Raw genomic sequence first — 19,210 nt, forward strand, 5'->3', positions numbered from 1 at the left:
TTAATCAAATTTTGTGAATAGGGTTTATTCACTCCCCAGATAAGATGGATGTATGCCCAGATGTGGAATCATGTGTTAATCTGGTCTGGCAGTGACCCGTAGGAAAACTTATGGGAACGTTCACTTTGAACTTTGTGCCTGGCATCTGAGGTTACTCGGCAACGGAAGTAGCTCGGTTAGCCAAAAGAGGAGGAAGTGCCTGAATTTTAAGGACTAATGAGCTGCCATTATGCCAGAGGATAAGATGTGATTGACTGAAGTATATGACAGGTATTATTGTTGATTTATATATATTGAAAGCTAATGAAAGGTGGGAGAAATTGATAAGAAAATCTATAATTAATCTGTTTTGAATTCTATATGTTAGAATTCATTGGAGAGATCTAGCTGCCCCATCTCGGGAGTTGCCCTGACCCTTTGATGACTTCTCCTAGCGGTCACTGGTCAAAATAAACGTCACGTCTTTAAACTGAGACACTGGCTTCATGAGTCTTGCATTGTCTGAAATTTCTGATGGTACCTGGCCACCTCAAAAACCCCACCAACAGTGGGGGATTCAGTGATGGGAACGCTATTGAATGTTAAGGAGAGACGATTAGATTCTCTCGTTGGAGATGTTCATTGCCTGACACTTGTGTGGCGTAAATGTTACTGACATAGACAGATTACACACAAATGTCTGACAAAAATCTGACAAAAAGAATTCTGAAATAACACAATAAGGAAATGATTAATGTTTTTCTCTCAACTGTTAAAACAGCCACAATACTGTTAGTGAAACAAGTGAGGCAATGCCACTGTTAAAATAGCAGAATTTCAAATTTCAGGTGAGCATATTAATATTTAAATGCTACCTTCCTATGGGACAACATGGTAGCTCAGGGGTGGCATGGTGGCACTGCTGCCTCACAGAGCCAGGGACCCGGGTTTGATTCCCAACTTGGGTCACTGTCTGTGTGGAGTATGCACGTTCTCCCGTGTCTGCGTGGGTTTCCTCCAGGTGCTCCAGTTTCCTCCCACAGTCTGAAAGACATGCTGGTCAGGTGCATTGGCCATGTTAAATTCTCTCAAACAGGCGCTGGTATGGCGACAAAGGGATTTTCACAGTAAGTTAATTGCAGTGTTAATGTAAGCCTACATGTGACACTGATAAATAAACTTCAAACTTTTATATTTTAATGTGAGTGCCAAAATCTTGCAACAATTAAAAATGGTTTCAGATTTAGGTTAGTAATTTATTTCAGTTTAGCTTTATTTCTTCAGTACATACTTTGAAAATTGGGCTCTATTTGTATTGGCTTGGTTAGTAAGTGTGCCAACCCCATTTGAGTATATACACCCTCATATCTCCCAAGCCCCCTCATATCATATCACTCTCAGCCCCTCCAGTCCCTTCAATTCTCGCTTGTCCTTTTTATGTCTCTGCAAGCATCCTCCATACCCACTCTCAAAGAATTATGTACAGAACCAATGAGCTTTTGCCAAGTCTAGCAAGTCTTTAAAATGCCCCTGAAACCTGATACAATAAGCAGAAACTTTGAAAAGATCCTTTGACAAAATGGCTCAGATTTACAACCTTGATAAGTTTCAATCAAACATTTATTGTATCATTGTGACAAGCATTTATCCACTTCTGATTTCTTAACAATAAATAACACATAAGCAGCTGTCACAAGAAATAAGTAATATAACCAAAGTTACACAATTCATTGAACAGGTTAAAGGTTGGATTATTAAAGAGTTATTCCAGCCTACGATTTCAAGCACTATACTACAATAATAATTTAAAAATGCCCAAGTGTACTGTATCACATTATTGTAAATAAGTAGATTAAGGTTGTTTCACATACTTGTCACATGATTATTGTATAGCACGTGATAGCCACCCTATTTATCACTTTTTCTTTGTGCCATCATGTTTACAACTCTAATGTAATACTGTGCGAAAACAAAATTTGTTTCTATCACTTGTAATGACTGGTTTAATAGCACCTAAGTTTATTCTGATTTCCAGACTCAAATAAATTAGACCAGTACCTGTAAACTTCTTTTAAATGAAAAAGGCATGAATAAATTACCCCAAGACACTGTACTTTCTTTTGTGAAGAATTTAGTATCTTCAATTATAAAATTAAAGCAACTGTGGTCAAGACAAAAGTTTAACCATTTACTTTTGAAAGCAGTATTCACTAAGCAATGGGGGATTGCGTGGCCCCCACAGGAAAGAACCGAAACTACCTTTTCTATCAAAAGAGCCAGGCACGTGGGACTCACTTTTTCTTTTTGCACTCTTTGCTTCCTGTAATATCTTCTGCATCTTCTGCAGTTCCTGCATTATTGTCCTTATATTTAAAGGGTCTCGAGAAGCCTTCAGTGTCACTTCGTTAAATGGAAATGTTAGTATAAAGTCACCTATGCGGTTCATGGGTTTCTTGTCAATATCTGAAATGCTGTATGGAGGACTGGATGCTAGTTCATACCTTTGCAAGTTAACTGAAGTGAACCGTGGGCCCATTTTACGTAAATGTCCATCAGACTGTGCAGTTCTTGTTTCCAAAATTACCTGGTTCATTGGATTCTGTGTACGCACGTAACTTTTGTTCATCTTTTCTCTCAACTGAGAAGTCACGGTTTTCTTTGGCAGTGATTTAATAAGCTTCACATTCTTTGAACATTCCTTACTATCTGAACAACAGCCAGATGCAGCACCTATGGAACTATACACCTTTTTGAGATTTTTCCCAGAATTATCCACAGTGAAATGTGGAAAGTGAGAGAACTGCTGTTTGCTGACCCTAGATTTGCTTTCCTCTTCTGCTTTTTGGGAGTCCATCTCCTGGTCTTCACCTTGGTTGTACATGTTAGATCGGCTACAACTTCTTTGGCAGTATAATAGGGAATTGTTTTGGGTAGTGGGCCCTGTTTCTTTTGAAGGGCTTATAAATCCTTTTCTAGAAGTGTTGAAGTGAAGAGGCAGTACATTTTTAAACGAGTTTGTTACACAAAAGGCAGGATGGCTCCGAGAAAGTGCATTATATTTCCATGGAGTAGGGTAACCACGCTGGCGCAATGTATCTACCTCTTTATAATTCAGTAGATCGATGAGGTCATATAATAGTCCTTTCTTCACTATCACATCAGCATTACAGTCTACAATTAATGCTGGACTATAATTTACTTCTAAAAGCCAAGGCTTTATGTTGTCATCTATTAAGATATCAAAGCCAAAGAGTTCAAGACAATTAGGAGGGGATGGAATAGAGGGAGTAATTGTGAGAAGAGTCATTGTCACAATATTGCTTATTCTCTGCCACATGAGTAATTCATTAATATTCAGACTATGCAGAAAAGCACGGAATTGGCTCATTGTCCATTTGCATCCTGAACCAACCCGCTCTTTATCCGTTGTGTAGGAAGGTCCAAATCGATTGATGCTAGTGTTTGTTAAGTGAGCATATACATTGTCTAAAGATGCAAGACTATACTTTTCTGTCCCAAACCTTACCAGACCTTCTTGATAAATATAAACTATCAATGGACAGAAGCTAGTGACACAAACATAGATTCGTAAATCAAATTTGTAACCAGAAATGAGAAGAGGATTGCTGATATACTTTTGCACTATAACAGAACAACTGTAAGTCAAATCTTTAATATCTTGAAATATAAATATTCCCCTACCACGGGAGAGATCAACAGGCTTGCATATCCAGTATCCAAGCTTTCCACCATTTGCTTTCTTGTCTCTTGTATACTCAGCAACAAATTTGGTGTAATCATTGGGAAGAATGAAAGCCGTAGGACTAAAGTTATACGTTGTAGAGCCATAAATCCCTGACATACGTTTTAAATTACGAGCAAGATTGTCCTTTCGAGTTATGCCTATGATCTTTGGGTAGTGTATCAGCCTTTGCCAAGGCATGATATTTTCATATTCTGCATTAGAAAAACCAGACCGCCAATACAAATTCCAATCATTCTCATCCTGTTCTTCCTCATCATATTCCACCCAGCCACGCTCAAGGAGAACATCACGGACAATTTCAGGAGTGCCTTCATGGAGACGAAAGACCAATGACTTAGTTAGATCTTCTGATCTATAGTCATATGCCATGGTTCCATGCAATTTTTGCTACCCCTTAAGGCAGGAAAAAATAAAAGTTAACAGTATTCCAATACCATGACACTGACAATTGCATTAAGTCAAATAAAATCTCTATTGTTAGGGAAATGAAATTAAAAACATTTAAATTACTAAAGTTAATCTAAAAATACAATAGTCTAGTCCAGCCGATAATTAAGCTCCCTGCCCCACTAATTAGAGTGGAATGAGCATTTGGTGCAGTAAGTACAATTCCACCCCTAAGTCAGAAGTTGCTGAGTTTAAAATCTGTAACATCTTAATAATATCTCGAAGAAATGAATTTGTAACATGCTAGTAAAATGAAAGATGTATTCATGAAAGAAACCAGCACAAGTCAGGCACAAATTATGCAACAAAGTAAATTACCCATGCATATCCAGGCTGGGGGAATAATGCCAAAAGATAAAGGCACCTTCATTTGGTATTAGAGTCGGTTTTAACTGGTTAGAGAAATGCTGAATCATAAGAAGCCATTTTGGGAGAGAACTTCCGTAAAACAGACAAATGACAGATCAATATTTGAAGGTGTCAAACCATAATTGATTGAAGGACATGCCATTGTTAGATTGACAGAACAGTGAATGAATGAAATTTATTTTAATTAAGTGCTGGGCTGAATAATCGGATAACAAAAAGTATAACCATTTTGCTTTTTGGCATGAAATTTGAGATCTTTTGAGAATGCCTCATAGCTAATTTGCTGTGTAGGTGAAATCTGAGAGTTTCCTTTCGGCCGAAAGAAATTTGTCTTCTCTTAATTGTATGTTTGTTTGAATATTTTTAATTTGTAATGTTTCTGATTCTAACATTTCAATGTTTGAATAAAAACTAGTTTAATTGAAGAATTTTATTGAACTGAATAAACTTTTCTTTGCCTTTGTGAAATGAAATGTTTAATGAAAAGATTTAGTCTTTAAATTAATCACCTAGAAGACTTTCCCACTACAGAATCCTTCCAATATTTCACTATATTCTCCAAGAGAAGAGCTCAAAAAATATGATAACAAGAACTAGCAACAATTTAAAGATTTACATGCCCTTAAATCGTGTTCAGGTGTCATGCCTCACTGCCCACTTTATCCTCAAATCTTTTTAAAATAATTATATAATTCCTCACAGCAAGCTGTACCAATAATCCTAGAGCTTCAATCACTGATAGAAACGCAGGAGTAACTTTCCTGTCCTTTGGCTGATGTCAACGCAAATCGCAAACTGGGACCAGTGTGCTTCGTTTCTCGTAAATTAGAAAAAGCCAAGTCTGGTTGAATGTTGCAGCAGCATACTGAAACAGCAGCTGACTGACTTCCCTGGATGGCTTTTCTTCCCAAGGTAGAGGATGTGATAGGAAGGGCATCCCTCCCCTCACACTCCCTTTTTCAAAGCTCGCCTCTCCTTACTCTCACCTCCTCCAGGCTCCAGAATCTCATACTCCCCCTCCCCTTAGATTCCCGTTTTCCAGGCTCCCCTACACTCACTCCCACCCTCGAGGGACCCCTCACCTCACACTGCCCTCCACCGGCCTCTACTCCTGCTCACATCCTCCAGCCTCCCCTCCTGCTTGTCACCTCCAGCTTCTCCTCCCCACACGCCCACCTCCTTCACCCTTCCCCCCTCTCCAGCTCCTCCACCCTTCCCCAGCCCCTCAAGCCACCCTCCCCCTCCAGCCATCCTACCTCACCTTCCCCAGCCCGCCCACACTTCTTTCCCCCCGCAACCTGCCTCTCCCCTTCACCAGCCCCTCCCTCCATCCTGCCTCCCCTCATCCCCAAGCCCTTTCTCCGCCCTCATTGTCCCCCGGCCCCCCCTCCACCCTCACTGCCCTCCAAACTCCCCTCCACCCTCACTACCCCCCAAACTCCCCTCCACCCTCACTACCCCCCAAACTCCCCTCCACCCTCACTACCCCCCAAACTCCCCTCCACCCTCACTACCCCCCGGCCCCTCCTCCACCCTCACTACCCCCCGGCCCCTCCTCCACCCTCGCTGCCCCTCGTGCCCCCCCTCCACCCTCGCTGCCCCTCGCGCCCCCCTCCACCCTCACTGCCCCTCACGCCCCCCTCCTCCCTCGCTGCCCTTCGTGCCCCCCCTCCTCCCTCGCTGCCCCTCGCGCCCCCCCACCCTCGCTGCCCCTAGCGCCCCCTCCATCCTCTCTGCCCCTTGCGTCCCGCCCTTCACCCTCACTGCCCCTGGGCTCCCCCCTCCACCCTCACTGCCCCCCCCACCCTCACTGTCCCTCGGCCCCCCCTCCATCCTCACTGCTCCTCGGCACCCCCCTCCACCCGCACTACCCCTCAGCCCCCCCTCCACCCACCCTCACTGCCCCTCAGCCCACCCTCACTGCCCCTCAGCCCCCCCTCCACCCTCACTGCCCCTCAGCCCCCCTCCACCCACCCTCACTGCCCCTCAGCCCCCCCTCCACCCTCACTGCCCCTCGGCCCCCCCCTCCACCCTCACTGCCCTCAGCCTCCCCTTCCACCCTCGCTGCCCCTCCACACTCACTGCCCCTCCACACTCAGTGACCCATGGACCTCCTCCACCCACCCTCACAGCCCCTCGGCCCCCCCTCCAGCCACCCTCACAGCCCCTCGGCCCCCCCTCCAGCCAGTCTCACTGCCCCACGGCCCCCTCTTTCACCCTCACTGTCCCTCGTCCCCCCCTCGGCCTCACCCTCCACCCTCGCTGCCCCTTGCGCACCCCCCACCCTCGCTGCCCCCCCACCCTCACTGCCCCTCGGCCCCCCCCCGTACCCTCACTGCCCCTCGGCCCCCCTCCACCCTCACTGCCTCTCGGCCCCCCCTCCACCCTCACTGCCTCTCGGCCCCCCCTCCACCCTCACTGCCTCTCGGCCCCCCCTCCACCCACTCTCATTGCCTCACTGCCCCCCCTCCACCCACCCTCACAGCCCCTCGCCCCCCCCTCCAGCCACCCTCACTGCCCCTTGCACCCCCTCTCCACCCTCGCGCCCCCCTCCACCCTCGCTGCCCCTCGCATCACCCCCTCCACCCCCGCGCCCCCCATCGACCCTCGTTGCCCCTCGCATCACCTCCTCCACCCTCGCGCCCCCCTCAACCTTCGCGCCCCCCTCAACCCTCGCTGCCCCTCGCGGCCCCCCCTCCACACTTGCCGTGTCCCCTCCACCTCGCCCCCCCTCCACCTCGCCCCCCCTCCACCCTTGCTTGCCCCCCCAACCTCGCTGCCCCTCGCGCACCCCCTCCAACCTCGTTGCCCCTCGTATGCCCCCTCCAAACTCGCTGCCCCTCACGCGCCCCCCCACCACCTCGCCCCCCCTTCCACCTCGCCCCCCCGCCCACCCCCTCCGCCGCCTCGCCTCCCCCTCCGCCGCCTCGCGCCACCCCACCCTCCGCCGCCTCGCGCCCCCCCACCCTCCGCCGCCTCGCGCCCCCCCACCCTCCGCCGCCTCGCGCCCCCCCACCCTCCGCCGCCTCGCGCCCCCCCACCCTCCGCCGCCTCGCGCACCCCAACCCTCCGCCGCCTCGCGCCCCCCCACCCTCCGCCGCCTCGCGCCCCCCCACCCTCCGCCGCCTCGCGCCCCCCCACCCTCCGCCGCCTCGCGCCTCCCCACCTTCCGTCACCTCGCGCCCCCGCCGCCTCGCGCCCCCACCTTCCGTCGCCTCGCGCCCCCGCCGCCTCGCGCATCTGCCGCCACCTCCGCCCACCTCACGCCACCCCCGCTCCATCACCTCACGCTGCCCCCCTCCGCCCACCTCACGCCGCCCCCCTCCGCCCACCCCCCCCTCCGCACACCCCCCCCTCCGCCCACCTCCCTCCACCCCCCCTCCGCCCACCTCCCTCCACCCCCCTCCGCCCACCTCCCTCCACCCCCCTCCGCCCACCTCCCTCCGCCCCCCCTCCGCCCACCTCCCTCCGCCCCCTCTCCGCCCACCTCCCTCCGCCCCCCCTCCGCCCACCTCCCTCCGCCCCCCCTCCGCCCACCTCCCTCCGCCCCCCCTCCGCCCACCTCCCTCCGCCCCCCCTCCGCCCACCTCCCTCCGCCCCCCCTCCGCCCACCTCCCTCCGCCCCCCCTCCGCCCACCTCCCTCCGCCCCCCCTCCGCCCACCTCCCTCCGCCCACCCTCCGCCCACCTCCCTCCGCCCCCCCTCCGCCCACCTCCCTCCGCCCCCCCTCCGCCCCCCCTCCGCCCACCTCCCTCCGCCCCCCCTCCGCCCACCTCCCTCCGCCCACCTCCCTCCGCCCCCCCTCCGCCCACCTCCCTCCGCCCCCCCTCCGCCCACCTCCCTCCGCCCCCCCTCCCTCCGCCCCCCCTCCCTCCGCCCCCCCTCCCTCCGCCCACCTCCCTCCGCCCACCTCCCTCCGCCCACCTCCCTCCGCCCACCTCCCTCCGCCCCCCCTCCGCCCACCTCCCTCCGCCCCCCCTCCGCCCACCTCCCTCCACCCACCTCCCTCCGCCCCCCCTCCGCCCACCTCCCTCCGCCCCCCCTCCGCCCACCTCCCTCCGCCCCCCCTCCGCCCACCTCCCTCCGCCCCCCCTCCGCCCACCTCCCTCCGCCCCCCCTCCGCCCACCTCCCTCCGCCCCCCCTCCGCCCACCTCCCTCCGCCCCCCCTCCGCCCACCTCCCTCCGCCCCCCCTCCGCCCACCTCCCTCCGCCCCCCCTCCGCCCACCTCCCTCCGCCCCCCCTCCGCCCACCTCCCTCCGCCCCCCCTCCGCCCACCTCCCTCCGCCCCCCCTCCGCCCACCTCCCTCCGCCCCCCCTCCGCCCACCTCCCTCCGCCCACCTCCCTCCGCCCACCTCCCTCCGCCCCCCCTCCGCCCACCTCCCTCCGCCCCCCCTCCCTCCGCCCACCTCCCTCCGCCCACCTCCCTCCGCCCACCTCCCTCCGCCCACCTCCCTCCGCCCCCCCTCCGCCCACCTCCCTCCACCCCCCCTCCGCCCACCTCCCTCCGCCCACCTCCCTCCACCCCCCCTCCGCCCACCTCCCTCCACCCCCCCTCCGCCCACCTCCCTCCACCCCCCCTCCGCCCACCTCCCTCCACCCCCCCTCCGCCCACCTCCCTCCACCCCCCCTCCGCCCACCCCCCCTCCGCCCACCCCCCCTCCACCCCCCCTCCGCCCCCCTCCCTCCACCCCCCCTCCGCCCCCCTCCCTCCACCCCCCCTCCGCCCCCCTCCCTCCACCCCCCCTCCGTCCACCCCCCCTCCGCCCACCCCCCCTCCGCCCCCCTCCCTCCGCCCTCCCTCCCTCCGCCCTCCCTCCCTCCGCCCTCCCTCCCTCCGCCCTCCCTCCCTCCGCCCCCCTCCCTCCGCCCCCCCTCCCTCCGCCCCCCCTCCCTCCGCCCCCCCTCCTCCGCCCCCCCTCCGCCCACCTCCCTCCGCCCACCTCCCTCCGCCCACCTCCCTCCGCCCACCTCCCTCCGCCCCCCCTCCTCCGCCCCCCTCCCTCCGCCCACCTCCCTCCGCCCCCCCCGCCCACCTCCACCCACCCCCGCCCACCTCCGCCCACCTCCGCCCACCTCCCTCCCACCTCCGCCCACCTCCCTCCGCCCACCTCCCTCCGCCCACCTCCCTCCGCTCACCTCCGCCCCCCTCCCCCCTCGCTCCGCCCCCCCTCCGCCCCCCCCTCCGCCCCCCCCTCCGCCCGCCCACCTCCCTCCGCCCCCCCCTCCGCCCGCCCACCTCCCTCCGCCCCCCCTCCGCCCCCCTCCCTCCGCCCCCCCCCTCCGCCCCCCCCTCCGCCCCCCTCCCTCCGCCCCCCCCCTCCGCCCCCCCTCTCCGCCCCCCTCCCTCCGCCCCCCCCCTCCGACCTCCCCTCCGCCCACCTCCCTCCGCCCCCCCTCCGCCCACCTCCCTCCGCCCCCCCTCCGCCCACCTCCCTCCGCCCCCCCTCCGCCCACCTCCCTCCGCCCCCCCTCCGCCCACCTCCCTCCGCCCCCCCTCCGCCCACCTCCCTCCGCCCCCCCTACCTCCGCCCACCTCCCTCCGCCCCCCCTCCGCCCACCTCCCTCCGCCCCCCCTACCTCCGCCCACCCTCCGCCCCCCCGCCCCCCCGCCCACCTCCCTCCGCCCCCCCGCCCCCCCCCTTCGCCCACCTCCCTCCGCCCCCCCGCCCCCCCCCTTCGCCCACCTCCCTCCACCCCCCCTCCACCACCTCCCTCCGCCCCCCCTTCGCCCACCTCCCTCCACCCCCCTCCACCACCTCACACACCCCCTCCACCCCACAACCCCCCCTCCACCTTCACCCCCCTCCACCCTCACTGCCCCTCCTCCCTCACTGCCCCTCCTCCCTCACTGCCCCTCCACCCTCACTGCCCCTCCACCCTCACTGCCCCTCCACCCTCACTGCCCCTCCACCCTCACTGCCCCTCCACCCTCACTGCCCCTCCACCCTCACTGCCCCTCCACCCTCACTGCCCCTTCTCCCTCACTGCCCCTCCACTCTCTCTGCCCCTCCACCCTCACTGCCCCTCCACCCTCACTGCCCCTCCTCCCTCACTGCCCCTTCTCCCTCACTGCCCCTCCACTCTCTCTGCCCCTCCACCCTCACTGCCCCTCCACCCTCACTGCCCCTCCACCCTCACTGCCCCGCACACTCACCTCCTCCTTCAGCCGGTCCAGTTGTCTGAGGATCGGTAAATCTCGGGTTCGGTTCTAAACCGTTTCTGCGGTCGCTCGGCAACGGAGCGCGTGTCGTAACGTCACTGAGTTAAACGTCACCTCCGGCATTCCAGGAGTGGCGGGAGCAGGGCGGAGTCAGAGGTCAGAGGATGCGCGGTCTGGGAGAGCGGAGTCAGAGATCAGGGAGCTCGAGCTCCAGCTTCAAATTGTTCGCCGGCCAACTGTCACACTGCGCAAGTGCAGGGTCTGAGTTTGAACTGGTAAATGGTCATTTAAAGGTTATTTCAGAGCACTAATTCCAGTGATATTGCTTTTTCATGAGAAATAAGAACAAGAATACGCCATTTGGCTCATCGATCCTGTAAAAAGTTTGGGCCATTTAAACAATATTCTGAAATAAAAGCAAAATACTGCAGATGCTGGAAATCTGGAACAAAAACAAAAATGCTGGAAAACTCAGCAAGTCTGGCAGCATTTGTGAACACAGAAAGAGTTTTAACAACTCCAGGTTAAAGTCCAACAGGTTTATTTGGTAGCAAATGCCATTAGCTTTTGGAGCGCTGCTCCTTCGTCAGATGGAGTGGATATCTGCTCTCAAACAGGGCATACAGAGACACAAAATCAAGTTACAGAATACTGATTAGAATGCGAATCTTTACAGCTAATCAGGTCTTAAAGATACAGACAATGTGAGTGGTGGGAGCATTAAGCACAGGTTAAAGAAATGTGTATTGTCTCCAGACAGGACAGCCACTGAGATTCTGCAAGCCCAGGAGGCAAGCTGTGGGGGTTACCGATAGTGTGACATGAACCCAAGATCCCGTGACCAGTCACGGGCATTCAGCCTCTGATCTTCGGGTAAGCGTTCTCCAAGGCGGCCTTCACGACAGCGCAGAGTCGCTGAGCAGAGACTGATAGCCAGGTTCCACACACATGAGGACGGCCTCAACCGGGATATTGGGTTCATGTCACACTATCTGTAACCCCCTCAACTTGCCTGGATATGCAAAATCTCACTAGCTGTCCTGTCTGGAGACAATACACATCTCTTTAACCTGTGCTTAATGCTCCCTCCGCTCACATTGTCTGTACCTTTAAGACTTGATTAACTGTAAAGACTCACATTCCAATCATTATTCATGTAAATTGAGTTTGTGTCTTTGTGCCCTGTTTGTGATCAGAACTCCTACCCACCTGACGAAGGAACAGCCTGTTCCGAAAGCTAGTGGCTTTTGCTACCAAATAAACCTGTTGGACTTTAACCTGGTGTTGTTAGACTTCTTACTGTGTTTACCCCAGTCCAACGCCGGCATCTCCACATCAACACTATTTTGAAACATAGAAGATAGGAGCAGGCCATTTGGCCCTTCGAGCCTGCTCCGACATTCATTATGATCATGGCTGATCATCCAACTCAATAGCCTTATCCTGCTTTTTCCCCATAACCTTTGATCCCATTCGCCCCAAGTGCTATATCCAGCCACCTCTTGAATACATTCGATGTTTTGGCATCAACTACTTCCTGTGGTAATGAAATCCTCAGGCTCACCATTCTTTGGGTGAAGAAATGTCTCTTCACTTCCGTCCTAAATGGTCTACCCTGAATCCTCAGACTGTGACCCCTGGTCCTGGATTTCTCCACCATCGGGAACATCCTCCTTGCATCTACCCTGTCTAGTCCTGTTAGAATTTTATAAGTCTCTATGAGATCTCCCCTCATTCATCTGAACTCTAGTGAAAACAATTCTAACCTAGTCAATCTCTCCTCATACATCAGTCCCACCATCCCCGGAATCAGCCTGGTAAACCTTCACTGCACTCCCTCTGGAGCAAGAACATCCTTCCTCAGAAAAGGAGACCAAAACTGCACACAATACTCTCGGTGTGGCCTTATCAAGGCCCTGTATAGTTGCAACAACACATCCCTGCTCCTGTACTCGAAACCTCTTGCAATGAAGGCCAACATACCATTTGCCTTGTTTACCGCCTGCTGCACTTGCATGCTTACCTTCAGTGACTGGTGCACAAGGACACCCAGGTCCCACTGCACACTCCCCCCTCCCAATTTACAGTTGTTCAGATAGTAATCTGCCTTCTTGTTTTTGCTTCCAAAGTGAGTAACCTCACACTTTCCCAAATTATACTGCATCTGCCATTGATTAGCCCACTCACCCAACCTATGCAGATCATTCTGAAGGATCTATGCACCCTTGTCACAGTTCACCCTCCCATCCAACTTGGTATCATCTGCAAACTTTGAGATGTTACATTTTGTTCCCTCATCCAAATCATTAATATATATTGTGAATAGCTGGGGTCCCAGCACCGATCCCGTGGCACCCCACTAGTTACTGCCTGCCAATTTGAAAAGCACCCATTAATTCCTACTCTTTGTTCCCTCTCTCCCAACCAGTTTTCTATCCATCTCAATACACTTCCTCCAATCCCATGTGCTTTAATCTTGCACAATAATCTCTTGTGCTGGACTTTTTCAAACACTTTCTGAAAGTCCAAATATACCACATCTACTGATTCCCCCTTGTCACTTCTACTAGTTACATCTTCAAAGAATTCTAATAGATTTGTCAAGCATGATTTCCCCTTCATAAATCCATGCTGACTCTGTCTGATCCTGCCACTGCTTTCTAAATGTTCTGCTATAAAGTCCTTGATAATGGATTCAAGAATTTTCCCCACTACCGATGTTGAGCTTACTGGCCTATAATTCCCTGTTTTCTCTCTAGTGACATTCGCTACCCTCCAATCTGCAGGGACTTTTCCAGAGTCTATAGAATCCTGGAAGATGACCACCAATGCATCCGCTATTTCGAGAGCCACTTCCTTAAGTACTCTGGGATGTAGATTATCAGGCCCTGGGGATTTATCCACCTTCATAAGAACATAAGAACATAAGAAATAGGAGCAGGAGTAGGCCATCTAGCCCCTCGAGCCTGCCCCGCCATTCAATAAGATCATGGCTGATCTGACATGGATCAGTACCACTTACCCGCCTGATCCCCATAACCCTTAATTCCCTTACCGATCAGGAATCCATCCATCCGCGCTTTAAACATATTCAGCGAGGTAGCCTCCACCACCTCAGTGGGCAGAGAATTCCAGAGATTCACCACCCTCTGGGAGAAGAAGTTCCTCCTCAACTCTGTCTTAAACCGACCCCCCTTTATTTTGAGGCTGTGTCCTCTAGTTTTAACTTCCTTACTAAGTGGAAAGAATCTCTCCGCCTCCACCCTATCCAGCCCCCGCATTATCTTATAAGTCTCCATAAGATCCCCCCTCATCCTTCTAAACTCCAACGAGTACAAACCCAATCTCCTCAGCCTCTCCTCATAATCCAAACCCCTCATCTCCGGTATCAACCTGGTGAACCTTCTCTGCACTCCCTCCAATGCCAATATATCCTTCCTCATATAAGGGGACCAATACTGCACACAGTATTCCAGCTGCGGCCTCACCAATGCCCTGTACAGGTGCATCAAGACATCCCTGCTTTTATATTCTATCCCCTTCGCAATATAGGCCAACATCCCATTTGCCTTCTTGATCACCTGTTGTACCTGCAGACTGGGCTTTTGCGTCTCATGCACAAAGACCCCCAGGTCCCTTTGCACGGTAGCATGTTTTAATTTGTTTCCATTGAGATAGTAATCCCATTTGTTATTATTTCCTCCAAAGTGTATAACCTCGCATTTCTCAACGTTATACTCCATTTGCCATATCCTCGCCCACTCACTCAGCCTGTCCAAATCTCTCTGCAGATCTTCTCCGTCCTCCACACGATTCACTTTTCCACTTATCTTTGTGTCGTCTGCAAACTTCGTTACCCTACACTCCGTCCCCTCCTCCAGATCATCTATATAAATGGTAAATAGTTGCGGCCCGAGTACCGATCCCTGCGGCACGCCACTAGTTACCTTCCTCCAACCGGAAAAACACCCATTTATTCCGACTCTTTGCTTCCTGTCGGATAGCCAGTCCCCAATCCACTTTAACACACTACCCCCAACTCCGTGTGCCCTAATCTTCTTCAGTAGCCTTTTATGGGGCACCTTATCAAACGCCTTTTGGAAATCCAAAAACACCGCATCCACCGGTTCTCCTCCATCAACCGCCCTAGTCACATCTTCATAAAAATCCAACATGTTCGTCAAGCACGACTTTCCCCTCATGAATCCATGCTGCGTCTGATTGATCGAACCATTTCTATCCAGATGCCCTGCTATCTCCTCTTTAATAATGGATTCCAGCATTTTCCCTACTACAGACGTTAAGCTGACCGGCCTATAGTTACCCGCCTTTTGTCTCCTTCCTTTTTTAAACAGCGGCGTAACATTAGCCGTTTTCCAATCAACCGGCACTACCCCAGAATGCAACGAGTTTTGATAAATAATCACTAACGCATCCACTATTACCTCTGACATTTCTTTCAATACCCTGGGATGCATTCCATCCGGACCCGGGGACTTATCCACCTTCAGTCCCATTAGTCTACCCAGCACTGCCTCTCTGGTAACATTAATTGTATTAAGTATTTCTCCTGCTGCCAACCCTCTATCGTTAATATTTGGCAAACTATTTGTGTCCTCCACCGTGAAGACCGACACAAAAAACTTATTTAAAGACTCAGCCATATCCTCATTTCCCACTATTAACTCCCCCCTCTCGTCCTCCAAGGGTCCAACATTCACTCTAGCCACTCTATTCCTTTTTATATATTTATAAAAACTTTTACTATCATTTTTTATATTAATTGCTAGCCTAGCTTCATAGTCTATCCTTCCTTTCTTTATCGCTTTCTTAGTCTCTCTTTGTTGTTTCTTAAATTTTTCCCAATCACTTGTTTCTCCACTATTTTTGGCCACTCTGTACGCAGCTGTTTTTATTTTAATACTCTCCTTTATTTCCTTCGTTATCCACGGCTGGTTCTCCCTTTTCTTACAATCCTTGTTTTTTGCTGGAATATATTTTTGCTGAGAACTGAAAAGGATCTCCTTAAAAATCCTCCACTGTTCCTCAGCTATCCTACCTGCCAGCCTGCTCTCCCAGTCTACCTTAGCCAATTCATCCCTCATCCTATCATATTTCCCTCTGTTCAAACAGAGGACACTGGTTTGGGACCAAACTTTCTCCTCTTCCATCTGAATCAGAAATTCGACCATATTGTGGTCACTAGACCCAAGAGGGTCCTTCACAATAAGATCCTTAATTCTACCTACCTCGTTACACAATACCAGATCCAAAATAGCTCGTTCCCTCGTCGGTTCCGTAACATGCTGTTCAAGGAAACTATCCCGACAGCATTCTAAGAACTCTTCCTCCATTCCACCCTTACCGACTTGAGTCTGCCAGTCAATGTGCATGTTGAAGTCCCCCATGATTATTGCCGTTCCGTTTTTACACGCATCCCTTATCTGCTTGTTTATAGCCCTCCCTACCTCAACATTATTATTTGGGGGCCTATATACCACACCTACTAGTGTCTTTCTCCCTCTACTATTCCTCATCTCTACCCATAACGATTCCACGTTTTGTTCCTCAGAGCCTATGTCATCCCTCAGTACTACCCTGATATTATCTCTTATTAATAGCGCGACCCCACCACCTTTTCCTTCCTGTCTATTCTTCCTAAACGCCTGATACCCCTGGATATTCATCTCCCAGTCCTGGTCACCTTTCAGCCACGTTTCTGTAATGGCCACTAGATCGTACCCACTCGTGCTGATTTGCACCATCAACTCATTTACCTTGTTCCGAATGCTTCGTGCATTCAGGCAAAGTGTCCTTATTCCAGCTTTTATCTGGACCCGCTTTGATGAGTCGCGAACACCCTCTCCCTCTACTCCCTTATCTAAATTACCGCCTTCATTCACTTGCACCCTCTCCTCTACCATTAATTTTGTAATTCCCCTTACCCCTGCATCCTCCACCCCATCAATTAGTTCCTTGATCCTAGTCAACTCTTCTAGCTCCCCTCCCCCCAACCTATCTAGTTTAAATTCTCCCCAGTAACCTTAGCCAACCTACCGGCCAGGATATTGGTCCCCGTGTGATTCAAGTTCCACCCGTTTTTTGTATACAGATCACCCCTGCCCCTAAAGAGGTCCCAATGGTCCAGGAACCTGAATCCCTGCCCCCTGCACCAGTCCCTCAGCCACACATTCATCTTCCACCTCACTCCATTCCTGCCCTCACCTTCCCGTGGCACAGGCAGTAATCCTGAGATTACTACCTTTGCTTTCCTCTTTCTCAGCTGTCTCCCTAATTCCCTGTACTCCCTTTTCATGACCCCTTCTCCCTTCCTACCCACATCAGCGGTACCAATATGTACCGCTACCTCAGGCTCCTCTCCCTCCCACCTCAGGATTTCCGGGACGCGACTAGCGACATCCTGGATCCCGGCCCCAGGGAGGCATCAATCCCATCAACTTTCCCAGCATCATTTCTCTCCTAATATTGATCTCCCTCAGTTCTCCCCTCTCACTAAATCTTGCATTCTCCAACATTTCTGGCATCTGATTTTGTGTCCTCTTTTGTGAAGACAGAACCAAAGTATGTATTTAGTCGGTCAGCCATTTCTTTGTCCCCTATTATGCATTCCCCCGTTTCTGTCTACAGGGGACCTACATTTGTCTTCATCAACCTCTTTCTCATCACGTATCTATAGAAACTCTTAGTGTCAGTCTTTATGTTCCCTGCAAGCTTACTTTTGTACTGTATTTTCCCCTCCTTAATCAATCTCTTGGTCCTTCTTTGCTGAATTCTAAACTGCCCCCAATCCTCAGACCTATTATTTTTCTTGGACAGTCTGTATGCTTCTTCCTTAGATCAGATACTCTGTCTAATTGCCTTTGTAAGCCATGGATTGGCCCTCTTACCCATTTTGCTTTACCCATTTCTTCCTGTGAAATGGACAAGCTCACATTATACTCTCATCTACCAAAGCTTTGCTCACTCACTTTATCTATATCTATTTGAAGTCTCTTTGTATCCTCCTGACAGCTTGCTTTTCCACCTATATTTGTATTGTTAGCAAGTTTTGCCACAGTACAATCAGTTTCTTCATCCAAGTTGTTAATATAGATTGTGGATAATTGGGGCCCCAGCACTGATTGCTGTGGTACTCCACTCGTTATAGTTTGCCAACCTGAAAATTACCCATTTATCCCAACTTTCTGTTTCCTGTTACTTATTTAGATCTCTGTCCATGCCATAACAAGGTCATCTATGTGCGGATCCACAAGAGATGGGTGAGATCCTAAATGAATATTTCTCATCAGTATTCACTGTTGAGAAAAGCATGGATATTAGGGAACTTGGGAGAATAAATAGTGATGACTTGAGGAGTGTACATATAACAGAGAAGGAGGTGCTGGAAGTCTTAAAGCGCATCAAGGTAGATAAATCCCCAGGACTTGATGAAGTGTATCCCAGGACATTGTGGGAGGCTAGGGAGGAAAGTACAGGTGCCCAAGCAGAGATATTTGAATCATCGATAGTCACCGGTGAGGTGCCTGAAGATTGTAGGGTGGCAAATGTTGTTCCTTTGTTTAAGAAGGGCTGCAGGGAAAAGCCTGGGAACTACAGGCCGGTGAGCCTCACATCTGCAGTGGGTAAGTTGTTGGAAGGTATTTTGAGAGACAGGATCTACAGGCATTTAGAGATGCAAGGACTGATTAGGGACAGTCAGCTCGGCTTTGTGAGTGGAAAATTATGTCTCACAACGTTCCGAGCAGACAGGGAGGTGTTGGTCGGTTAAAGGAACCGTGGTGCACGAAAGCTGTGCGGGACCTAGTCGAGAAGAAAAGGAAAGCGTACAAAAGGCTCAGAGAGCTTGGCGAAGATAGGGATTTAGAAGAGTATACGGCTTGTCGCAAGGGACTAAAGAAGGAAATTAGGAGAGCCAGAAGGGGTCACGAGAAGGCCCTGGCAGGTAGGATTAAGGAGAACCCTAAGGCGTTCTATAAATATGTGAAGAGTAAAAGGATGAGACGTGACGGAATAGGGCCTATAAAAGGTGAAGGCGGGAAAGTCTGTACGGAACCAGTAGAAATGGCAGAGGTGCTCAATGAGTATTTTGCCTCGGTTTTCACAGAGGAGAAGGACCTGGGTGGTTGTACTGCGGGCGTGCGATGGACTGAAAGGATTGAGTATGTGGACTTTAAGAAAGAGGTTGTGCTGGAATCCTTGAATGGCATCAAGATAGATAAGTCGCCTGGTCCGGATGGGATGTACCCCAGGTTACTATGGGAGGCGAGGGAAGAGATTGCAGAGCCTCTGGCGATGATCTTTGCGTCGGCGATGGAGACGGGAGAGGTGCCGGAGGATTGGAGGATTGCGGATGTGGTTCCTATTTTCAAGAAGGGGAATAAAGATAGCCCAGGTAATTACCAACCGGTGAGTCTAACCTCAGTGGTTGGTAAACTGATGGAGAAGATCCTGAGGGACAGGATATA

General features: G+C 52.1%; 1 protein-coding gene across 1 annotated transcript; it reads right to left on the reverse strand.

Moving 5' to 3' along the window:
• Nucleotides 1–1,582: 1,582 nt before the first annotated feature.
• On the reverse strand, nt 1,583–10,787 carry ttll2 (tubulin tyrosine ligase-like family, member 2). The gene is made up of 2 exons (XM_078230588.1): nt 10,719–10,787; nt 1,583–4,138 (listed from the first exon to the last, which is right to left on the reverse strand). The coding sequence occupies exon 2, from the start codon at nt 4,112–4,114 to the stop codon at nt 2,168–2,170; it is 1,947 nt and encodes a 648-aa protein (XP_078086714.1). The 5' UTR covers nt 4,115–4,138; nt 10,719–10,787; the 3' UTR covers nt 1,583–2,167.
• Between the last annotated feature and the right edge of the window lie 8,423 nt (nt 10,788–19,210).

Source organism: Mustelus asterias, chromosome 15, assembly GCF_964213995.1.
Source record: "Mustelus asterias chromosome 15, sMusAst1.hap1.1, whole genome shotgun sequence".
Taxonomy (NCBI): Eukaryota; Metazoa; Chordata; class Chondrichthyes; order Carcharhiniformes; family Triakidae; genus Mustelus; species Mustelus asterias.